Source organism: Pezoporus occidentalis, unplaced genomic scaffold (assembly GCF_034315485.1).
Source record: "Pezoporus occidentalis ecotype Australia unplaced genomic scaffold, CSIRO_AGI_Poc_V1 ctg263, whole genome shotgun sequence".
Lineage (NCBI taxonomy): Eukaryota > Metazoa > Chordata > Aves > Psittaciformes > Psittacidae > Pezoporus > Pezoporus occidentalis.
Genome location: NW_026914534.1, coordinates 1,125,501 through 1,149,272, shown reverse-complemented (window position 1 = coordinate 1,149,272; position 23,772 = coordinate 1,125,501). Strand labels below are relative to the sequence as shown.

The 23,772-nt window shown below is 48.1% G+C and overlaps 1 protein-coding gene across 3 annotated transcripts; it reads right to left on the bottom strand.

Moving 5' to 3' along the window:
* Window positions 1–2,694: 2,694 nt before the first annotated feature.
* NFAM1 (NFAT activating protein with ITAM motif 1) lies at window positions 2,695–22,472 on the bottom strand. Of its 3 annotated transcripts, none has more exons than XM_062624230.1 (7): window positions 22,211–22,472; window positions 21,797–22,021; window positions 15,823–16,161; window positions 14,694–14,803; window positions 12,019–12,117; window positions 7,330–7,416; window positions 2,695–4,675 (listed from the first exon to the last, which is right to left on the bottom strand). In XM_062624230.1, exons 3-7 carry the CDS (start codon window positions 16,067–16,069, stop codon window positions 4,616–4,618), a joined length of 603 nt encoding a protein of 200 aa, XP_062480214.1. In that variant the 5' UTR covers window positions 16,070–16,161; window positions 21,797–22,021; window positions 22,211–22,472; the 3' UTR covers window positions 2,695–4,615. The 3 variants fall into 3 exon arrangements, with proteins under 3 accessions (XP_062480214.1, XP_062480215.1, XP_062480213.1); XM_062624231.1 differs by having other exon boundaries at window positions 21,797–22,016; XM_062624229.1 differs by lacking the exons at window positions 21,797–22,021; window positions 22,211–22,472 and adding an exon at window positions 18,286–18,543.
* Between the last annotated feature and the right edge of the window lie 1,300 nt (window positions 22,473–23,772).

Below are 23,772 nucleotides of genomic sequence, written 5' to 3'. Positions count from 1 at the left end.
ACACAGTTTGGCAGCTTAAAGGCCTGGTTATAAATAGTGAAGTACCTAGTAACATACTAGTTACTAATAGTAACCTGCATTTCTATTTTATCATTAACAAAGAAAACCATTATACCCCTGACAGTATGTGGAGACTGGGCTTGCCCTAGAATCAAGCAAGAGAAGATGCTGAAGCTCACATTCTCCACTTTTCCCTTGGAGATCACCGGTGCTCTCTGACCATCTCCTTTTTTCATTTGTAAACTCAATGATACTTCACTGTGCATAGCAAATCTTGGTGACCACAGAATCCCAAACCACAGAAAGAGCGGTATCTGAGACTTCTTCAGCTTCCTGACACAGCAAAGAAGAGGAGAAGCATATGCTGCAAATGATTTTTTCATCGTGGACACAGAAAATTTTCCCAAACCCAAGATAAGGTGCCATTTCCAGATGGAAAGAAAAGTGAAGGCAGCTCCAAGCAGCCCTGAACATCTGGCCTATTTTGCATTTTAGATGCCAGTCTGACTCATTGATGGTGTCAGCAGCCACTCTCCTGGCCCTCACATGGGCAGCCCTGTGCCAAGACACTGGTATCTGATGAAGCTAATTCTCCAGACTTCATGGATGCAGAGGGGAACCTGTCCTGTTCCCATCTCTTCAGAGGTGCTGGTGGCATCTGGGCCATGATGCAGAGCTGTGAGGGGTGCCAGAGGCACCAACCCCAGGGGTAGAAGACAGTCATGGCTGGGGATGTTCTGCATGGCTGAAGGTGCCCACCCCTGAGACTCTCTGGTCTGGGGACTACTGGGGAGAGCTGGCAGGGGGATGTGGGCAGGCAGGGGACAGGAAAAGGAGCAGAGAGGACCTAGGGCACCATCTGGTGGCTTCACTCACTGCCTACCCCAAATCCCTGTCTCACAGGGTCACAGTATTGCATTAGTCAAGGGCTGAAGGAGCACCAGGTCTTTCCAAGAGGCAGCTCTGCGGGAGGACATCCCTACCCTTATGCAGACTTATGCACCTTTATGGCACTGCTGGATGAGACAGTGGTGCAAACCAGAGCCGTGGTAACCATTTCACTTGGATGCTGTTCAGTCAAGCCCTTGATTAAGAGCCAGCCCTAGCCAGGAATTTAGAGGTGATTTCCACTAGTGACACCTCTGAGAAGGAAAAAGGAGTAGAAGTTGGAATCGGTGAAGAACACCTTTGGCTACACCTTGGACATACATTTCATTGTCATTATCCACCACAGCAAGGTCTTTCTTATTTACAGATAAAGGCAAAATACAGTTGGCATGTTGCATGCATCAGGACAGTACCCATGCAATTCCTTTGTCCTCTGCAGAAAAGGATGAAACCAACAAACCAAAGAACCACTCATGTGCACCCCAGGTTTTGCCTTCTCAAATTAGGATTTGTGGTAAAGCATTGTGAGGGAGTTGTTTGAAAGGGACTAGGTGACCTCAGTATTACCAAGGCCCTTTGCAGCAATACCAGCTAAGACAACAACTGAGGATGATCACGGTGAGATACTGCATTTCTCAAGACCTGGTGGAGATGGCAAAGGACCTTGGTGCTAGCATGGCACCTCCTTTAGAAGGTGTCAGGGCAGCTCATTTCCACCTTGCACCACTGCTTACTTCACTAGCGGGTCTCCACTTCCATGAAATCCTGTCAATACAAAAGGATAATTCAACACTTGGAAATCAAGGTTTATACCACTGTAACCTGCAAGCATGCTCTGTGCACAACAGCACTATGCTGGGGGAAGCAAGTGAAGCTGAGCACATTAGGGGCACAATTTTTAAGAGGAAACTCAATATTTACTTTAAAGGAAAACATGTAGAGTGAACACAACAAGCTAGTCATCACCTCTCACCTTTGGGGAGCTGCGGGAGCCCATCCTTTTTTTTTCTTGTTTAATTGCTCAACACTTAAAAATTAACTCCTTTCCTCCTGTTAGTAATACTCATTTTCTGTGTCTGTTCTCATGGACCATAGAGCCAGGTAAGACAAAGAGACCAAACGGCTGCCTTTTTCCTGAACAAATCTCTGCTACAAAGTAGCTATACCAATATTATATGAATTATATTTCCTAATCTCTCCTGCCTGTGCCTGAAGGCATTTCCTCATACCTCCTTGGAAAACTTCATACTTAAACGCATCCCTCTTTATACTTTTCTCTGTCACACATTCCAATGCAACTGTGGCTGCCAGTGGCACACAGTGCTAAAGAAATGATATTAGCTTGTGGCTACATAGCTTCAGAACTTCCTTTTTCTTGTGCAACAGCCTTTTAACCTCACAGGACCAATCCAGAGCCCATTTGAAATCAACACACCAACTCCCCCCGACCTTGGCAAGCTTTGGAGCACAGCCCAAATCCTCAGTGTCTCTTGGAGATTTTTACTTTTCCACTTAATTGATCAGAACCTGGTGTGATTCTTCCAGTACTTTAGCTCTGACTCTTCCAGAATAGTCTTTTCTGTTCCAAATACCCTTCTTCCTCTCATGTTTCATTTTAAACAGCTTCAGCTACTTAATATATAGAATTTTTCAGGCATAAGTGTAAGAAACACGCTATTTAAAAACAGAAAGACAAGACAAATCAATTCATTGCAAAGTGAGATCCTTGCCAGGAAATTTCCAGTACCACCCAGTATTTTTAGCATTTGTAAAACTGAAAAAGCAAAACACAAAAACCAAGCAGGATTGTTTTGAAAGTTTTCACTTTTTATCTATTTTCCACCAGCTTCTGCTGAATATTTTATTGCCATGCTGCAACATATTTATAATTCATCTCATCATTTCTTCAAATTTGTTAAGGAAAGGAATTGTAATACCTGTACAATCCTCTTGAAGTTCTTCTGTGAATATGGATGTTTTCTGGTCGTATTAGGAAACACTAAAATTCCTTACTTCAAAAATATTTATTTGTAATTGTCATGATCACTTAACAAATGGAAAATGGGTCTAATAAGCCACACTGTCTGTTCATTGCTCTTTCTGAAATGAATTCCTCAACACTGGGAAGAGAAAAAGTGTTTTCCTGTGCTTAAAAAAAGTCCAAATTGCATGTTTGAAATCTCTTCTAATAAAAAGAGCAAAGCAATAAGCGGATTATCTCTTTAAACATAGTATAGGAAGGCTGGAGGCCCCGGAGACATTTTCCATAGCCTCTATCTCTGATGCATAGCAACATTATCTTCAACTAGAGAGGGTCCTATGACCCTGGAGCTCAATTTTAATTTGATCTTCTTTAAAGAGGTTTCTGTGATTCCTCTCAAGTTATGCTGCATATTCTTATTTTGGGTTGGCTTTGTTTGGTTGTTTTTCTGTTGTTGTTTTTTTTTAATCTGAGATGAAACAGCCTCAGCTTTTGATCCACTGGTTTGATCGTGTTATATGGATATTTCATGTAACCTCTTCCCTATCAGAACTAGAATATGCATAAGCACAAATTGTAGGCAAGTTCCAGCTGACCCGAAAGAGAAAAGCTTGGATAGAAGATTCCCCTCTAGGGCCTCCCTCCAGTTGCTCTAAGTTTCAGAACAGGTCTGCCTGTGCAAATAACCTATGGGGTCAGGGTAAAGGAGATTTATACCCTTGGGAAATACTGGCCAGCTGAAACAAGGACAAACCTATTGCCTTTGGTGGGGCAGAGGTACCATGCCTGTTCCCAGAGAGGCTCAAAATCCCAAGTGATAACAACACCCATTGCCAAAAAGAAGGAAACTGGGGAGCTTGACTTGAATATCTCTGGGCTGAAACCTGGCCCCAGACCCGCTTGGCTTATGCAGTGCCAGCAAGGGAGTTTCTGCAGATTCCCACCTCCTTGTTTCTCTTCCTTGTTCTGGAAAGGGCATTGCCACTGAGACAGGGGTATTTTCTGCCAGGCAGGGTTATTTTCTCTATTTTCCCATTCTCCGTCTTTATCTCTGTCTGTGCATCCAGTCCTCATCGTATACTGCTGTTATTGCTGAGGCAAAAGCATTTACTCGGAGGCACTGATTTGAGTCGGCTGAGTATGGTCACAGCAGGCATCTGTGACTACTTCATGGGATTAGCAGATTATGAGAAAGCATGTTTCACTGTGGGGTTCCTGAGAAAGGAAAAATGGGCAGGTGGATGCTTGGATCTTGGTTAAACTATGCATGAAGCCCTGATGACCGTGTCAGGAAAGTCGTAGACACAGGATCAGATGGACTGCTACAGGTCAGGATTGGAAGATCAAGACAGCAAGCAGGGAGGTCTCTGGATTGTCCCATCATTTACAGAGGATCGAGATTTAAGTATTTCAGCAATTCCAGGTGAGAGAAATCTGCACAGATCCCATCTGCACCATTTCTAAGATACATGTTGTGAGTGCTTGACAAAAGCAGCTTTGCTTTTGCATCAAACGGCTTTGCTGCAAAATAGCTCTGCTGCATCAGTGCAGACTGAGCCCAGTGGGATTTGAACAGATGCATTCTCTTGTTAATGAAGGGCAGTTTAGAAGGAGCCAGGGGGTCACAAGTCCCTCACGGTTGTGCCCTGAAGCCATTGTGGATCTCTGCAGAGAACTGGGGATGTAAGAGAGTAGTTCTGCAGTACAGAAAGATGTCTGGTCCACACAGGGTGAGATTTATTCCTGTTAGATATTCTCATATAGTGTATCACAGGATTCTTCTAGAGTTGCTTGCTTCTTAGGTGTCTGCAGAATGATGAAAAGGAGAATAAAGAAATGGAGGAAAATTATTCAAAAGGTGATGAATTAATTTTTAATAAGCAGACCCTGACATTTGTTCTGTTAGAAATGGCTCCAAGTGGTCTGCTGAAATGGAAGCTACTACAGTGAGAAATGTTGCTCTGCCATAGACAAATGTGACTAATCCAGCCCAGGGGATAAAGATGCCTCCTTTACTTGTCACTCTTCCCCCCAAAAGCTGTCAGACAGGAAGGGGAGGGAAAATTGGACTTGGTAAAAAAATAAATCACTTTGGATTCTGTGAAGGAGGAATTCCCTGACCTCCTCAATCCTGTTTCTTCAACAGTTGAGTCTATTCCTCACGACCGTTCCTTGTGTAGACAAGGCGCTGACAGACTGATATTTTAAGCGCTGTGTGGCACAGGCCTGCTGTAAGCAAGGTTACACAGCAAGTAGCTGAAATGCCACCGGGTGAAGGAAGCCCTACCTACACTAGCATTTTCCCTGTTGCCACCTCCAAAAGGAAATGTTTTACAAAATGCTGACTCCAGGCACCTGCAAAGCATGTGGGATTAACCCTCGCTACCCAAACTGGCTGACAGTCCAGCACGACAGCATGCAAATGCTTTTGTTTCAGAGGCTCTCTGCCCTGCTTCCCTTCACAGCTCCCTCTCCACAGACAGCATCCCGCAGCAAGGCCTGGCCTGGACTCTCTGCAGCAGGGTTGGCCACCATTCAGCAATCCCAGCTTCTGTTCACAGGCCAAACACACTGGCCCAGAAGTCTCACTCTTAAGGAAAACACCCTGTTATATTTTGGCACAGCCAGGTGGAGGAGGAGTGTCCCAGGTGGTCACAGCCCAGGATGACTGAGAGGGAAGCTGATGAAGGTGCTTGCACCAGCAGTGGAAAGCACCTACAAATTCTCCTGTGCAGCAATCACAGGGCACTGCCACTCACATTTCCTTCCGATCAGTACACGAATTCAGGACACTTGGTGGTGTCTGCTCTTGGTGTGAGACCTCATTTCATCCCCTCTCTTTGCTTTCTTCTTCGTTTCTCCTATTTCTGCTTCGACCTTTACCCCACCCTGGCTGAGACTATCAGCACCAGACCGACTCACACACAGATGCTTTTTTTATCTTGCTTTGCTCACGCTCTGTTTTACACACCCGCTACTCTCCAAAGCAGCAGTTGAGTGGTGTGGGCCACACACAGATTCAGCACAGCCCAGACAGCTCCACACTAGGGAGAAAAACCCACGCATACTGCATCTCATCATCCAGACTGAATCATTCCAAAGGGGGCAGCTGAGAAAGGTATACAGAAGAATAAATAGGACAGGGAGAATGGATCAGGATCTACTGCTCTCTCTATCCAGCTAGTTCAAAATGCAGCAGGAGCACAAAGCCAGGGACACTGTCTTTTCCAGCATGTATGATGCACTGGGGCATAAGACAGCCTATATAAAACAGACCATCCTTCCCCTCAGTGATCAGATACCTGCCACTGTCTGCTACCGCCAACCACTGTTGTGCCACACCAGTAACTGCAGGAGGCTAGAGCCCTTGGGACCAGACCACATGGCAAGTAGCTCTGACACAGAGGAGGCTGCTGGATTTTAGACCACTGTTTCCTAAAAGGTGGGAGTTGTGAAAATGCCTCACATACCGAAAAATACTGTTTTTCAAGAAACAGAGGGACGATGTCAACTGAAGCTGGCACCATTCTCCACACTGCTTAGGCAACCTGGGGAACTCTCCCCAACAGGACATCAGTGGGAGGAAGCAGGAGGCATTTTCAGGAACACTTTCCAATATTAGAATAATGGAGGTATTTTTTAACAGATAAGAGGTCTGGAGGGAAAAAGAACAACAAAGTTCTGAGGACAGGAAGGAAATGTTCCCTGGGGTGCCCAGTGCAAGTTTTGCCCCTGTGAAACAGCTGATGCCTGCCAAAGGCATGGTAGAGGGCTGTGTGGGCTTCTAATCTGCTTCATGTGGCCCACATAACTGATCTGCACCTGCATATTCCTAGTTGCCGCTATTTTCACTATGCGTGCTTTTAGTTCCTTGTCTCTAACTCGTTACTCCCAGCCCAGCAAGAAGATCCGAGCTCAAAACATGCCCACACTGCCTTTTCCTTAGCCCCAGAGCTGACAGAGACTGTATCAGCCCAGCCTTAGTTCAGACCATCTTATATTCTGCTACCATGAAATGGCGCTCAGGTATTTAACGCCAGTGACAGCAAAGCTGTGTCCAGAGTCTGCCGCCAGTGCACAGATTCCTCTACCCCAGAGGACTTCTCAGCTGCCTAGATAACCAGGAAAGGACAATAGTGGAGACCAGCATCTGGCCAACCCTCTGTGCACATCCATCCTGTTCAGAGCAATGCCAAACCCCTCAATGCCTTTCAGCATACGTCATACAGCAAAGCATCTGCACAAAGCCAGGACTGCCAGAACTGGTAGAGCTGCAGGAGCGAGGGTTCTGCTGGAAGAAGGAAGATGGGCTACATGTGCAGCCCAGCTGGTCAGTGGATGCCATGTCTCATTTTCTCCTTTCAGTGTGCCTGCTAGTGCCATGGTCACTCTGTGGGGTTTCTTTCCCCACGTGCCCAGGGAATAAGGGAGCTCTCCAAGAGCAGGGCCCCAGCCCTTACCTTCCCTGGAGGACTCTTTCTGGGTGACAGGTTGTTTGCATTGTCCTTGAGGATAGAATAGACATCAACTTGCTGCAAATCCAGGCACTGCAGAAGAAGAGAGAAGAGATTAAGGGTCAAATAAATTACTTAGGTTTAAGACAATTAATAGTCTACTGGGTTGTTCCCCATCTCATGCCTGACATTTTTTAGGAACTGCCATCTCCAAAATGTTGACATTCCTGACCTGAACTTGGGCAAACAGAAAATCCTTTTCCCCTGAAAGCTCTACAGTGCAACTGCATCATCTTCCTTTTTCAGGCTCACAGGGGCAGGCTTTGATGTTACCTACCCTGTGTAAGGCAGTGGAGAACAATGCCAATGCTACCACTTTCTTCCACTTCAAATTGTCCCAGAATGCAGGATAAAGACCCCTCTGCCTCATGGAAGGATATTGTGCACCATGTGGACCACAGGTAATGGGCAGTGCTCTGCACCCAGAACTGTTTAGGCACCTGACACCCACAAGCTCTTGCTCATGGTTATTCTGGGCATACAAAGGTGAGAAGAGGGGCAAGGCTGAAGGTCCTGAAGCACAGGGGCTGACAAAAATGGGAAACCCTACCTCAGGCGAGATTCCTGTTTATTACCTGTTTTGGTTTTTTTTCCCAAGCTGAATCTCCCTTTTCTTCTTAGAGTGAGCAAAGAACAATAATAATAAAAATCAATACACTCCCAGGCCCTCAAACATACCCGTGGTCCCACACAGCTACACAAACATACACATGCCCTGCATGAATATGCACCCACTGGTCCCCCAGGTAATCATGTCACAGGAGATGCGTGTCAGTTTGAGTGATGTTCCAGATCTGCCTGAAGGATCAAACATAACAATCAGGAGGACTTCTCCGTGTGTGTTTCAAGGATGACAGCAGGTTGCCAAGGTGGCTGTTTCTCTGGCAACAGGAAGATGGGAGGAGCTCCGGCCGCAAGAGGGGCAGATGGTATTAGTGGAGAGACTGCAAAGGGAGCGAGGCGCCCTGCAACGCAGCAGAGGAAGAGCAAAATATGGAGGCCCGTTTCTGGGGCTGCCCAGTCACCTGAAGCCTCATCATTTTGTCCAGAGCTACAAACACTCAGTATCTTTCGGGATCATGGCCAGCAGGATGGTGGTTTGAACAGGACCAGATGATAGAGGAGCAGCATTTGCAAGTGGAGCTTGGAACAAACAAGCACTCGGACAGGAGGGGAGTGCAGAGAATGGAGCACCACATGGCACTCCCATTCCCACCCCTCCTCTGGGAACAGTCAAATTATTTCACCTGGCTTCTCCCCATTCCCAACAACCCGCTTGCCTACACAGACATTCCCAACTATTCACATGTGCACTCGCGCACATGGAGAATCCCATTTCCCCATTCTCATTTTCAATTCTCTTTGTGATGCTCACAGTGAGGACCCCATCCCACATGCTGCGCTCCCAGCAGCCTGGCACTGTGCCCCCTTGGCAGGACAACAGGCAGCCTCTTTCACTGCTCTAGTCTGACTCCACTCGCAAGCAAGAAGGATCCTTTTGGTGTTTAACCTCCAAAAATCATTCCCTCCCTCCTCAAGCCCTCTTCCCATGGAGGCGATTGACAGTGCTGGTCCTTTGCTGGCTCCTTGGAAAGCTGGTTTCTCCAGTCACCATTTGCAAATTAATTACTTTTCCTTGGTCGCTGACCACCTGCTACTGTCACAGTGGAGGCACACAGGCCTCTCTCCTCCCTGCTGGCAGATGCCTGCCCATCCCCGAGCAAGCAGCCTCCTTGTCTCCCTCGCACCATGAAAAGCTCCTGTGCTCTGGAACCCGCCTGCACTGCAGGGGTTCTGTTTGCTGCTCTAAAAAGCTTATTTGAAGTGTAAAGTGGATGAAGCGAGTCCCTTGGATTGTTATTTCCAAGGCTCATTAACAAGGCAGCTGAGCTGGAAGACAAGAGGGAAATACAGGTTTGGGTCCGGGCAATGCAGTGAGGTAGAGCTGCTCTAGTGATGTAGGAGGGACAAAGAGGTCAAGAAACAACTGGCAATGTAATGGGAACAAAGAGGGTGCCCAGCAGCCCTCTTATTATCAGGGCTTTTTGCTACTTGCTGTTTTTCACTGCATAAACCTACCCCCAGGACCACGAGGTGAACAGTGACACCTGGAAGAGCCAGCGGGGAAGGCATTTGTTCTTAGAGATACTCAGCAGGATGGCTTTGCAGAAGGTGTGCTAGGACCCTTCCCACACCAGGGGTGAGCCTTGCTGCTGTGTAGGATAACATGTCATGAGCTGCACCAGCCTGTTCCAAGCCTTTGCTTTGATGTCCAGTGCTGCCTCCTGTCGCTCCTGCTCTCAGTTCCAGGCCTACAAGGACACTGCGGTTCCTTGATGTGACTTGTTTCCAGAGTCTGACCTCTTGCTTTTCCCCACAGATAGCCCATCTGGCATGTGCTGGCCTCCTGTCCCATTCCCTAATCACCGACCTCCTTCTTTATCTCATCACTTGGAGTTACGTCTCACGTGTCCTTTCCATTTCCTTGCCTTAGCTTACCGCAGCACTGAGGACAGATTTCTACCCTCCCCATGGACTAAGCTCTGCGTTCAACACCCGATTTAACAGCAGCAGGTTTTCACAACACACCTAGTTTCAAGCACAGTGTGCAGAGCTGGGTTTACACCATGCAGAGTCCCAACACAATTTGGCAGCGGATCACCAGTCATCTTTCAAAGGAAATAGGTTTTGTCGACTTCCCACTCCCTTCACGTGTCCTGAGGGCCCATCCAACACAGGATCCCCGCCCCAGGGCTCTGGCCCTCTTTCCTCCATGCTCCCTCCTGCTCTCATCATGTGCCATGCGTGCGGCTGGAGCTGCTGCTTCATGCCTGAACGAGTCACCCCGCAGCAGCTGCTCCACGATAAAGGACCCTCCATTGGGTGGGCTTGTGCCCCCCAGCACGCACAGGCAGGAGGTGGTCCAGGCTGCTTACAGCTCTGCCGAAGAGGGCTGAGTGCCTGCTCTGCACACCATGCTGGCTGCGAGCCCTGCACAGCTGGTGTGTGGTTAACGGGCCTCAGGGAAGGCTGCCTGGGCCAGGTCCATAGGGCTGCGGCAAGCACAGAGGCTCAGCCAGCTCCAGGCACTGCCTGTGCCTAAAGCTGCCTCTGCTGGCTTGCTGGATTAGCCTTCGCGGGGCCTCCTGAACAGAACAACATGATGAAACATGTAATTAAGATGGAGCTAAGGATGCATGACGAGGCCGACTGAGCGAGAAATGGATTTGATTTTTTTTTGTCTCCTTGCAGAAATCATCCACTTCAGCAGGAAACTACCCATTTGGATTTTTATAAGCCTGAATTAAAAATAAATTACTTGATACAAATGAAAAGGTTTATAACCTGCAACCTCCTTTACCCAAAGCATTGCTTTTTGCCCAGAATAAACATATCACGTACAATACATAGTGGTTTCTTTGAAACCTCTGCTCCAAAAATTCAAGGGCCACAAAATGGTGCACCCCCTCCTCCGCCTGTGAAGTGAGAATGAGAACAGGGCAGGCCCATCCTCTTGTTCATATCTGCCCCTGATCAGGTCTCCTACCTCCTTGGCAGAGCTTTGCTCCTCTCTGTAGTACATTCTCCAGGGCTTCGCTTTGTTTAGTTTAAATGATTAATGCAGCAGAGCTCACAGGTTTTCCTTGGAGAGACATTTCCAGCCCTTACAGACCCTGCAGTTAGAATGGTTTCCTAATATTCAGGAAATATCCTTCTCTACTCACTTTCATTTTATGCCTCCTTGTTTGTCCCACAGATCACGGGGGTGGGGAAAAAACAACCCTTCCCTTCGTCATGGAGCAGCCCTCCCATGGGAGTAAAAGGAGAAAAAGGAATCCATTTTAAATGGATCTGGATGGGTTCTAAATGGGATTAGGGGTCGTGGTTACTTGAGGTAGCTGAGGTCTGGGTCTGACATTTCAGGAGAGATACTCCAATCTTATTACCTATGATGCTGAGCCTACTGGCCTTGAGGTGTGGGAGCAGTTGGTGTTCCCCAGTTTGGGGAATGGAAAAGGAAATCCTGCACAATGAAAGTGGGAGATGCTCCAAGAAAGAGACTCCTTTCACTTTCTTCCTGCCCTTTTCTCCCTGAGAGAGAGAACTGCAGGGTCTGTGACACTGACACCAGTTAAGGTGTCACAGCAGGAGCTCTAATCAGCTCAGGTTGTTTTGGGGGAGCACATCTCTCTGCCCCTTTCCCAAGCTGTCATTCTCCAGCTGGGAATGTCATGCCCATGAGACACTCTACAGTACAAAGTGGGGCTAAGATCCTGTCTTTCTTCCTGCCTCCTGGAAGACCTTCCTCTTCTAACACCAGGAACCCCCTCTGGCCCAAAGCTCTGTGCTGCTACACTGCTGACAGGGGAAAGGGTGCTGCCCCACAGGGCACAGTGCAAGGCTTTGGCACTGGGGAGGCCATGAGTGGGACCAGGATGGAGACACACAACATGCATAGTCCTGAGAGGAGCTAAGCAGAGCAGAGCACAGGGTCATCAGTACCAAGCTGGTGCATGGGTATTGCTTATGTTTCGTATAATGATACTGGTGCTGTCTGCACCATGGCAGAGCAGGAAAAGGAAGGGTTGTACCATGATGCGAAGAGAAAGGAGGGAGGGTGATTCTGATACTCACATCATAGACAGGAGATGGTGGTAGTGGGACGGCTGAAGGGGGTTGGGTTTCCACCTTCCATCTCAGGATATTTAGCTGGTTCCTTTTAGGGCACAACACCTGGTCAGGACAAGACACCAAATGATACATTTGGAGCAAACACCATCTTCCCAAAGTGAAATGAACACCAATGTAATGTTGAAGCCAGCTGCTCACGTACTCCCTCCCTGCTTTCACAGGAAAGAGTGCTGGCACTCTGCAACATGTGGCCTAGTCCCTTTCCTCACCACACGGTTAAATGGTCTGGTGACTTACCCTGGAGCGGTGGAAAGGAGAACTGGGCTCTGTGCATTCATAGAAATCACTTCCACCACTGAAACTTAGGTGGATGGAGAGTTCAAGTATTTAACAGCACACAACAATGCTGTAGGCCAGAGAGTAAAGCAGGGCCCTGTTCAAAGTGTGCAGGGGGATTTCAAAGAAACAAGATGACTTCTGTGAGGATTTGGCCAGGAAGCTTTTGCTAATACACAGTCTAAAGAGCACAGATGACCATTAATGATGACATATAGTCAGTGATATGCTAATGTACAAGTCCAGCATGTGGTTGAAGGAAGGTCTCTTCCTCTGAAACGTTTCGTGTATCAGATGAGTTCTCCTTGAGCACATTTCATCCATGCACAGATAAGGGTTAGCCCTGCTCAGCAAGCAAAAGAAGAGGCAGAAAAGGCAGAAGGCTTTGCTGAGTTTCTCTGTTCTAATTCAGAAAGAAGTGGGATGATTATATTCACATCACATGAAAACGATGAACTGCTTTCCAGTCCATTAGTAACTAAGGAGGATGCTAAATAGCTTCTCTTAAAGATAAACATTTTTAAACCAGCAGGTCTGAGCAAGCTGTGGTGAGAAATATGGGCTGTGTTCTGCAGGAGGGCAAACGGAATGTCTGCAAGATCTCTTTGGGCCCCAAGGAGAGCCTGCAGGTCTGAGACTTGCTGGCCCACCTCAAAACCTAGAGATGCCAATTGGCAAGTCGTGACAGTGCCTCCCTCGTCATCCCCATGGAGATGCTGTCTAGGCAAACAGAGATGGGGGCCCATCTCCAGCCTAGTCACTCTACTGCTCACACCCCTTCCCCCTCCATCAGACTGCCTGCAAAGGAAGTCTCACGAGATTAGCAGGTCTGCCAACTGCTGCCATTCTGTTTTCAACCTCCTGATGTCTGACTGTGTGTGCTGAAGCCTGATGCTCCTTGGAGTCATACTGTACCACTAGCACAGCCTCCACATAAAAATGCATGCAGAGTCTGCTGTTGTGTTGGCAGAGGGCAGTTTGAAAAAGTAAATATGGGGCATACTCTATCTAGAAAAAAACAATCCCCAAATTCCATTCTAAAAGACACCAGGGGGTTTTAAGCCAGCCTGGAGATCTCTAGAAGAATGCAGAGGATGTTATTCAAACACCTGAGGGTGGCAGTACTAGGAGCAATAGGTTTCCCCCACACAGGTATTCCAGTATCATAATTCCAGATTTTTTTCCATAGGGCCCCTGTCTCATCCAGATCTTCAGCCCTACTTTTGGCTTTTCTTCTCTTGCTCTCTGCATCATTTCTTCCCCACTCCTGCTTTCCTTTTTGCCCTCAGCTACTCATCCCAGATTCTACTTCCTTACCCAGCTGATCCCAACCTGTGCTACTAGTCTGCTCATCTGAAGGGCCCTGTCAGTTCAGTCCTAACACCCTCCTCCAAGCTCCAGTGCTTCCTCACTCCAGATTCCAGTCCCAGTTTCCCTTCTGAGGCTCCTTCCAGCCTCACAGAATCACTGCTGTTGGAAGGTGCCTCTGGAGATAGCCTTGTTCTATCCCCATCTGCTCAAAACAATGCCAACTAAAGCAAGTTGCTCTTCAGGTCCTTGTTTCCCTTTTTTTTCCAAGTTAATTGGGACTTCCACACAGGCTTCCTTGGCGTCCTTGTCCAGACCTTCCCTCTCACTCTGCCTCTTAATGTTTTCTCTGTCAAACAAAAGCTGGGCTTTGGTCTGGTCTGGCTCTGGTCCCCATCCCCTCCATGCTGCAAATCGCTTTTTTCTATGGTGCCTGAGCCATGGCTCAAGAACGCAGTTGTACAGCCTTCTTGCAATCAGGTTGCGCCCTTGAACCAGAGTAGTTCCCATCATGAAAGAGGATTAGAAATGGGGAAAGTCCTGCCCTCCGCCTGCCACCAGGGCTGCCACAGACTCGCTTGAGTGCACAGGACATTACCTGTCTAAGTGGCACCATGTGGAAAAGCAGCCTCACAGGGGCTCCTTTAGACAACTGAGCAGGCACAAACTGCAATTTTCCAAAAACCCATCACAAGACTACATCTTCTTGAATATTCTCAGGGCCAGCACAACTGCTAGTGTGACTTCTTGCCTTGTGCCAGATCCTTGCTTTAAAGCAGAGTATGCTGGAGTCCAAATGATTACCAGAATTTCTTTAATGGACAAATCAATGACCCATTTTGTCTCTCCTATGATCTTTTTTTTCTCAGAAAGACTCAAAAAAAAAAAAAAAAGGAATCAAACCTAAAGAAGCAGACACCCAACATGGAAAATTTCAGCACAGGGACTTCCAATTCAGCCAAGTTAGAAGCAAATGAAATAAATTCCTAGAATGGGTCGTGTCAGATATTGCTTTTTATTCAGTTATAACTTGCCTTTCTTTTCCACAGAAGCAGGGCTGTTGCAGCTATGCTCAATGCAGCAAGAAGAACTGTAAAGGTAATGAGGACTTCCCACCCATAAGAGGTCTCTACATACCCTGTACCTGTAAGAAAGAAGGCAAAAGATTCACAGTGTGAGTGGAAGTTACAATCCTGCTGTATCTTTAACCCTGGAGAAAGTCTTGAGAGAACTAAAAGAGAGAAACAGTGCGGAATATGGTACTGCAGGTGCTCACACCCTGCAAAACCTTCAGTCTGACTGAACAGAGAGCAGGGTGCAGCCAAGGAATCACACAAAATAGACAGGATATAAGCAGCTGCACTTCATATTGGTTAGAGGGAGGGGACATATGAGAGCCAAGAAGGTGGTAGGTAGAGGCTGGCTACTAGGGTCTTTAGTGGTAGGGGCAGAAAGACAGATGGTGGAAAGCACACAGGCCACACAAACTAGCAGGGTGGGTACTGTAGGCATCCTCTGACCAGAGCAGCAAAGCTATTTCATCACAGCTCTTTGCATTTACACTTTCTAAGAAGTTTTCCATATCTAGCATTGCATTCAGTAGTGCAAATCCAGCCAGTCAGCAGCATGCATGTCTGTGCATTAATGGAACAACTGACCCCTTGTACCACATGGGAAAGGGGGAGGGATTACAGTGAGCCTCTGACGTGTTTGTGAGCCCCCAACAGTGAGTGCCTAGCCTGTAGGTCTGATTATGGCAAGAATCCTAACCATTGACCTTGCAGTCAACCATCTCTGTCATGCTGCTAAAGGCCAAAGCACACTGTCTCCTGAACAATAACACCTAAAAGCACACCCTGACTCCATGCCCAGGCTCCCCATTTAGACCGTGGCTTTATGCCTGCTGTTCCCAGGAGGCTGGAGCAGGGCAGATAAAAATCACTGCAACTTCATGTCCCATCTGCACACTGGGAACAGTAGCACAGGTCACCTGTGCAAAGTGCATTTAACTCTGATGGCATTAAGTATTTGGCATAAAGTATTATTCCCACCTGACTTCATAGCATGTTTGGGCAGAGAAAAAGAAGAGAAAAGATCATCTTTTCATAGCCAGATCCAGCTGATTTATAACCACCTACCCTTTCTTTCTGGTTGTTTGCTTACCTCTAGCAAGGACAAACACTCCCTTTCCCATCTTGTGAATGTTATTCCATTTGACGTCACAGTAGTATGTGCCAGTAGAAGACATGTTTTCAAGGGGCCTGATTATGTGTTTGTAAGATACAGTAGCAGTCTTATTCTCTTCTCCAGGAGGGATGGTTACACTTTCCAACTTACTGTAAATGGATGTTTTCTGGCCCAGTGAATTAACCCAGTAATAGAAGATTGAAAATGTGGTGTATTTCGGCATATAAGGGAAGATGACTGTACAGGGGATGGATATTCCTTCCTCAAGCAGTGCAACTTGGATTGGAGGCTTCTGCTGTACATTGACGCTTGCCCCTGTAAGGGTAATAATGGTTAGTAGTCACCTAACATCACTTTAAGTCAGGAGCAGCCTGCTGCCCCAAAGACAGGGTCACACTGAAAGCAACTGTATGTCAGGAAGTGCAGCCGTAGCACGCAGTGTTGGCCCTTGTCAGAGATGGAGTGATTCAGAGCACGTGCCCTGTGTGATCTGCCACATCTCTTAGGTAATTGCTGTATGATTTGCGATAGCCTATTGCATTCACAGGCTTCCCCTTTTCCCTTGTGAGCTCCTCTGTACAACACCAGTGTGCAGAAAGACAGGAAATGAAGCAGGAAGTGAACTGATTTTGCAGTGGTGTGAGACTGTATTTACAGCAGATGAATAGAAAGCAATTTTCCAAGACAAATGCTAGCTGGGCATCTCTTGAAACTCCCAAGTTACAAACCTCTGTTTGGGCATCTCCATGTGGCCATGCGATGGCTGTGGCAGTGAAGGTGCTGTAGGCAAAGCAGGTGTTGTAAGTGGACTGTGTGTTTCTGAAGCATGAGTGAGGAAGGAAATTACATATTCTGTACAGGGGCCAGCACCAGGGCCATGAGAAATAAGACACCGCTTAATCACTCCAGACTTTTACTGCTGTGAATGAGCAGCAAAGCACAAGACTCAATGCTAGATATGGGAACTATCTGCAGAAGACTGCAGATCTTAAGTATCTGTATGTGACAGTATCTTAGGCAGAGAGATGGGATATCATGCCCTTCATGGCTTCCTCCTTACACAGACAGGGCTGTTGAAAGTGATCTATCACTTCAATTCTTTAGACAATGATGTTGGGAGTTACAAGAGAGGATGAATAAGCACAGATGGAAAATCACACCATAGTTAACTCCCTGTTTTGTTTAATAAAAAATAAAATGCTAAGAGTGAGCCATGGGCTAGTAAGGAGCCCAGGGTGCAGGACCTCTTTTGCTTCTCAGCTGAATCCAGGTTTAACATCAGGCAGTCTCAGAATCTGTTTGTTTAACAGCTGACATGACACCACATATAAAGCAACTTAAGAAAAGGTCCCTGGAAACTACCGTTGTCTTTAAAAAAGGAACTGGAAACTTACACACAAGACTTCTTACAAAATGAAGGATTCTTTCAGAGACATGAAAATAAAAGGCGGGGGGGGGGGGGGGAGGGGGTAGAGAGAGAAAGAAGGGGATAGGCATGCTTTTCCATTCATGCTTTTGATGGGATTCCCTGGAGTTCTGCATTTATAAGCAGGCTCATAACAAGGCATTAAACCTGTCCCTGAGAACAGCCAGGCTTGCTTTCCTGTCATCATGCACTAATGCTGCATCACAACAGCAGCATCACCTCTGCACAGTGGGACTCGTGTTGGACAAGGCAACTCAGCCATAGGACAGCTGAATGCTAAGCACTGAGGAAGGGTCATGGGGGGCAGTAATGGAGGAAGAGTGTGGCCACTGTCCAGAAAGGACTGTTAGGAAGTAACGTCCATAAAGGAAAATCCTCTACAGATGATATATAGCCAGGGACAATGGCTGGAGAGTAAGGAAGAGCTTAGTTTACATCACTAGAAAAAGGTTCTTAGCTGTAAAAGCAACTGAGATACAGTACAGTCCTAAGGGATGTGCTTAATTCATTGTGAGCATGCAGTCCTGTGGACACTAGCTACAGTATTGTGGAAAGACAGTGACAGAAAATCCTGCAGACACTGTAGGAGTGATAACCCGAGTGGTTTCTTCTGGGCCTTATTTTCCAAAATCATTCATCACCCTTCTCCTGATCTCTACCCAGCAGAACACACATGAATATAGTTTCTACACAAGACATGGCTAAGCACTGCTGTAACAAAACAGAAGAGCGATCCATCTTCTTACAGTATCCCAGGGGCCATTAGCTTGAGAAGAACATACTAGGGAAAAAGCCGAACCATTTTATTTAGGTTATCTAACCCTTCTCCCATGTTCCTTCTTTCCTGAGGATTCTCTCTCTCTCTGCTTTGAAATGCTTAAAAGACAGAAATAGCAGCAGCGTGCCAATTCCTAGAGGGAATCTCTGGAAATTAGCAAAAGATAGCAGCTGGAAACACTCTAATATGAACAAACGTGAGAGTAAACAAAAGGAATAAAAACTCACGAGTTTACCTCCACACTGAAGCAACCAAAGAAACAGGAAGGTGACTTTTAGAGTAGAGGCCATGATGAGGGGGTCAAAGGCTGGAAGAGAGCAACCAGACACATAGATCCAAAAGGTGAAAGAGATGGAGGTTGTCAGGTATTTCCAAGCGTGGGCAGCTGGTTGATCCTCTCCTGTTTGTGAATGGATGTCAGGATGTACACACACTGCTTTTGCCAAGTTGTTCCTGGCAGCTGCAGCTCTTCTGCTTTTCAGTAAGACTCCTCCCCACACCAGGTTTCATATCTCTGTACTGTTACAGTGGTGTTACACCTACCAGTGGGTGCCCAAAGATTAGACTACAAACTCTTCAATGCATTGAGCTTTGTCTCCCGATGACTATAAAATATCCTACTCATTCCAAGCAAACTTTGTCACCTTTCACAATGACCGAAGCCCGATGTTGGACTAGGGAAAAAAAATGTGCTTTGACTGATGCTGACTGAGGCCATTTGAGGTGAATGTGGTCAAATTCAGGGAAGGATTCAACTGATTCTGGAGCAATGGGCAAGCTTAAAAGTGGCACAGTGGGGTTTTTAACCATAATTCTGCAAGGATTTGTTTACACAGTTGTTTCGGAACAGCTATTCCTGAATATCTCACTGCATGGACCATCCAGGTTTTGGAATAAGGGCACATTACTTCTACTTATCTTAATCAAGTGCTTTCTTCACATGAGGAAGCTACTGAGCAGTGCCACGGGGTGTGGATTCAGGGCAGAGTAGCAACATTAAACTCCTCTTTTATGTGAACACTCAAGTGTGGGATCCCCTGTTTTGCCTTCAACACAGGAAACAAGTACTAACATCAGCAGTCAGTACAGAGGAACAGCTCCGCTGTATTCTGGACTGTACAAAACTTCCCTCCACAGCCAACTCCTCTACTAGGTCACTTTGGAGAAAGGCACTCTTATTCCAGAAGTGAGAACAACGGGACAGCAAATTCATTCCTAATGGCTGGGATGTTTCAGATCCACACAGCTGGCTCTGAATCAGCTTCGCTATACAGGAAAGCCTTAAGAAATCTATTGTAGGAGAATCTAAGGAGAGCCCTTTGAAGAAGAAAACCCTCTTTTTGTGGGAGGATCCTGCCGCCTATACTCAAGAAGAGTCTTTGATTTTGATGAAAGCCTGTTTTTAGCTAAGAAATCTGCAATGCAACAGCTGAGCAGTGTCTGACTCAAAAAAAACCTAATGCCTGAAAGGTCTTAACTTCTCTCTTGGCAGCTTCCTCCTTTCGTACTTTTTTTGTGAGACATTTGTTCTGTCCACAAGAAAGCACTATGCTGCAATTTCAAGGGTGCCTGCACACATGGGGTGCTTTGCTGTGGAGATTGGTAGGAGACAGCTGTGCAGGAAATACTGAAGAAGGTAGATGAGCCTGTCATCAAAATTGCTCTCTATGAGTTATCCCTCCAGACTTTGTAGGAGCAAGGTTTGCTCCAAAACCACCTTTGGTTTACAGCATTTTTCCTCCTGCTCAGCCTGGACAGGTCCTCCGGAGGAAGGCATCTTGACACAGGGGGTGGCTTGCAGCTGCAGCCTCTACCGCCCCCAGAGACCAGGGATGACTCCAGTACCTTCCTGAGAGAGAGCCCTGACAGATGGAGAGAGGAGCAAGTGGCTTCGTATGGCTCTTGAAGGCTGGTGCAGCAGCTGCACTCCTCCAGGGAAGGTTTAGCCCAGATTAGCCAAAACCAACTCCTCTCCCCAAGACATGCTGACGTGAGCTGCACGAAGCTGGTCTCAGCTGGAAATTACTCCTCGCAGGTCTTAATGCTGAACAGCAAGGACAATCAAGAGCGGTAACAAGACACTTGGGGCTCACTTGGTGTTTCAGATATGTAGGCACAGATCAGGCAGCTGTGGCTCTGAGGGGCTGTTGGAACACAACAGTGCTCAGCAGTGTTTCTCAGGCCTGAACAACACCTCAAGGTACTTGGAGGAAGGAGGGAGAAGGGGGCAGGGTCTTACTACCCTCCTGTGGAAGAGCTCTGCTGAACAGTGAGGGCCTCCTCTGCTCTTCTATCATGCTCATCCCCATGGTAGCACACAGCTTTGCAATTTCCAACACTGATGTATTTCTAGAGGACAGAGCATGCTGCTCCTGTCAGTAATGTGTTTTAACTGTTATCAGCATTTATCTGCTTCAGGAATTCAGAGCGATAAGTGGATTAAGTGCGGTAGCTTTGTGAGGCTGCTGGGTCAACATCATCCTTCCGTCTTTTCCCTTCTCTTCCTAAAAACAACCCTGTTGCCACTCTAAATGCCAACTCCTGGAAATATCACCCTCTGGAATTAAAAAAAAATATATATATAGATCTAGTATTTCAAAAGAGATCACACATAAAACCCAGCTGTGGGATTAGAGGCACCGCACGGCCACAAATACTTTCACTGCTGAGATTTGCTATGGTAGAGCTCGCTGAAAAGAAATGGCTTTGAAATGACTACCCAGCAGCTATTAACTGCAAGACAGGATGACATTCTGTTCCTCAGAGCCTAAAGGGAGCCTGGATCTTTGAATGTTAAATTCTAATTCAATTTGGTCTGGAGATTCTGGACTGGGTTTTAACTCTGGAGACATAAATGGCGGAAGATGAAGATGAGGAAGATTGGGAATTTTGTGTTTCTATTGCCAGCCTGTAGCAGGGCTGAACTGATCCTCCCTAAAACTTAGGTTTTGGAGCCAACCAGAATACCTGTGCCAAAGGAAATAAATTATAAAGCTCCAAAGGAATAGGTAGTTGTATGACCTTCACTCATGCATTATACAGTACACTGCTATATGTGAGCTGCTCCCTGCAGCATGATGAGGAGGGAACTAACTGCCTGTCCAGCTGTAGCCCTGCAACAGCACAGACCGCTCAGGATCTGTATGGCTTGGTTCTTCCTTTGATGCAGGGAATGCTGATCACTTCCTGAGACTAAATACATGATTGGGCTAGGTGCTAGCAACAGTTTCTGCTCCTAGCTGGAAAGTGTCCATTAATTTCACTCAAGCCCTGTTAAAAGCCCGCGACAGTGGCCAGCATTCCCAACTGTGAGGAAAAGCACATTGCTCTGGCGCGCACAGAGGACGGGTTTGGGCAAGCGCTGAACCTACCAGAATTGCCTGTTCACAGCTGTGTCCAATGTACACCCACAAGTAAAGGCACATACACACACGTGCCCACACATGCCCCCCCCAGCCAACTCCAGGCAAAGCATTTATTCAAACAAAAAGGCTGCTGCTAGCCAAGGCAAAAGCACTGCTGCAGAGACCACAACAAAGCCTCTTTATTGCTGAAGCGTTTAACACCACAACCATCCAAAAGAGAAACACCGCTTGGCGCAGAGAAAAGCTGCAGCAACTCAGCGAGCCTGATTGCAGAGAGCGCTTCAGAGCATTCCCCAGCACGGCAGCTCCGGATTTGCTGCCTTGTCAGAGACCAGCTCAATCCCCCATCGCTGGAAAGCCAGCCAGCGGCAACTCACGCACCTCTGAGGATTCACAGTCTCTTTGACTCCTCTAACTCCAGACTCCGAGGCGTACAGTTTCCCTCCGTCTGGCGGCAGGAGCGATAGGAGAGCCAGCGCGAGCGGGGCTGTACCTCTGCCAGCAATTTTACCACTGTTGTGTGTCGAGTGCCTCTCCAGCAGGGCTGGATGATGCCGAGGTAAAAGCTGCCAATGCCCTCGCTATGTTTCTACCCGTTGAACTGCTCTAGGGAAGAGAACAATCAGCAACTCGAGGGGAAACCAGAAAAAAGAAAGGTGTTGACACTACCGTGGGGAAGGGAGGGGGCACTTCTGAGATTCCCTTTCACCAGCAGAACCAGCCTGCCTCAGAAATCACCCCGCTCCTGCTCTTTTTCTGTTCATCTACTGGAAAGATTCCCAGAGACTAAATTACCATCACACGCCTGCTGCGCTCGCAGGGGCTGATGCTGCGTGGCTGAGCCTCAGCGCCGCCGTGTTCCCTGCGGCTCCTCTTCACGGGCTCCTCGTACAGCCCGTGTGGCATGCCGGGCCGAGCCGGACTTATCCTGGAATGACTTTTTGCCTTCTCGGGCTGACACCTTCCCGCAGAACACCTGCCTGGCCGGGCCTGCGGCTGAAGCGGGGCCAGGCAGAGCTGCTCTGCTAACGGCACAGCGGGGCACGCTTCGTCCAGTCGTGCAAGGGAATAAAGCTCCCCCCTCCCCCGAGGCGGCTCACCCGCACCGGGAAGAACAGCAGAGCCGCCTCGGCCGAGGGTGACCCGCCCGCCGTCATCGAGCCCCCGAGTCCCGGCCTGGCTCTGAGGGGCGGCGGCCGTTACCCGCCAAACCCACGCCCTTGCCCACAAGATGGCGCCGTCGCCCCGGCGCGCACCGGCTCCGTCCCTGCTCCCGCCGGCCGGCGGGGCCCCCCTCCGGCCCTGACCCGCGGGCAGCCGGCGGTCAGCAGCGGTAACTGCGGTTGTGCCACCGGCGTTTCGGCTCAGGCCAGCTGCACACGCGGGGCCTGGCTCGGACAGGTCCCGCGTGAAAAGCCGGTGTTGTACCAGGCCCGGCCTCCTGCCCGCACCCACCTACCAAGTCACTGCGGGAGCTGCTGTGTTTCACACCCGGTACTGCTCGGTGGAGAAAACGAGCAAAACCAGCATCTATTTAAGGCAAAATTAATGCTAATTAACCGTAATGGACAACTCGAAGGACAACATTTACTCAGCAAGCTGCAGATACTGCAGCAGCAGGCAGAAGATGGGGTGAGAGAAAGGAAAATAAGCCTTAGGGTAGGCTCTGCCAGATGCACAGCCCCACTGCAATGGGGTTAATCTGTTCCCCTTGTCTGCCGCCCTTCTCAGCCCTCTGCTGCCAGAGGTCCCTGCCCCTGCAGCAGCCCCGACCTGTCGCCCTGCACACATCTGCCCCAGCAGTTCAGAAGCCATCCATCCTATACCAAGGGTGCTGTGTAAACTCCTGACAGCAGTGGTGAGGAGCGCAGTTCTAGTATGAATGGTACTTCTCAGCTTGCAGAGGCCTCCTCACACTATGCGTGGGTGCTTCCCACAGCCAGCAAAGCCCAGGCACCTATTTCACACTGCTAACCAGCGATGCTGCTCTAGTCAAGGCTCCAACGATGATGTTCAGCTTCCCATGGTTGCTTCACCAGGGGCAGCTCAAATCAGTGCCTCCACAAACAGCGGCAGCATCCCAAGGACATGTGTGTGGCTGCTGTGGGGGCCCTCGTGGGAGCAGAGAGCAGGAGTCACAGGCACACAGCCCCCCACCACCATGGGATGTGTCACCACCCCCGGTGTGCCATCACCAAGCCAGCCTGGGCTTTCTCACATTAGCAGCAAAAATGCTGCTGGTGGGATGCTGGGCAGGAGCAGGGCATGATGCTGAAAGCTCCCAGCCATGCTCTCTTCACACAGGAGCCTCTGGCCCCTCTCCTCGCCAGCTGCATGCCTTGAGGTGTGCACATCAT

What these genes read in the sequence shown, in the direction of transcription:
- NFAM1 (XM_062624229.1), bottom strand. Translation starts at nt 18,340, where the DNA reads ATGGCCTCTACTCTAAAAGTCACCTTCCTGTTTCTTTGGTTGCTTCAG. An exon ending in TTGGTTGCTTCAGTGTGGAG is followed by an intron (nt 16,162 to 18,285) that starts GTAAACTCGTGA and finishes TTACCCTTACAG; the next exon opens with GGGCAAGCGTCAATGTACAG. An exon ending in CACCATCTCCTGTCTATGAT is followed by an intron (nt 7,417 to 12,018) that starts GTGAGTATCAGA and finishes CTTCTTCTGCAG; the next exon opens with TGCCTGGATTTGCAGCAAGT.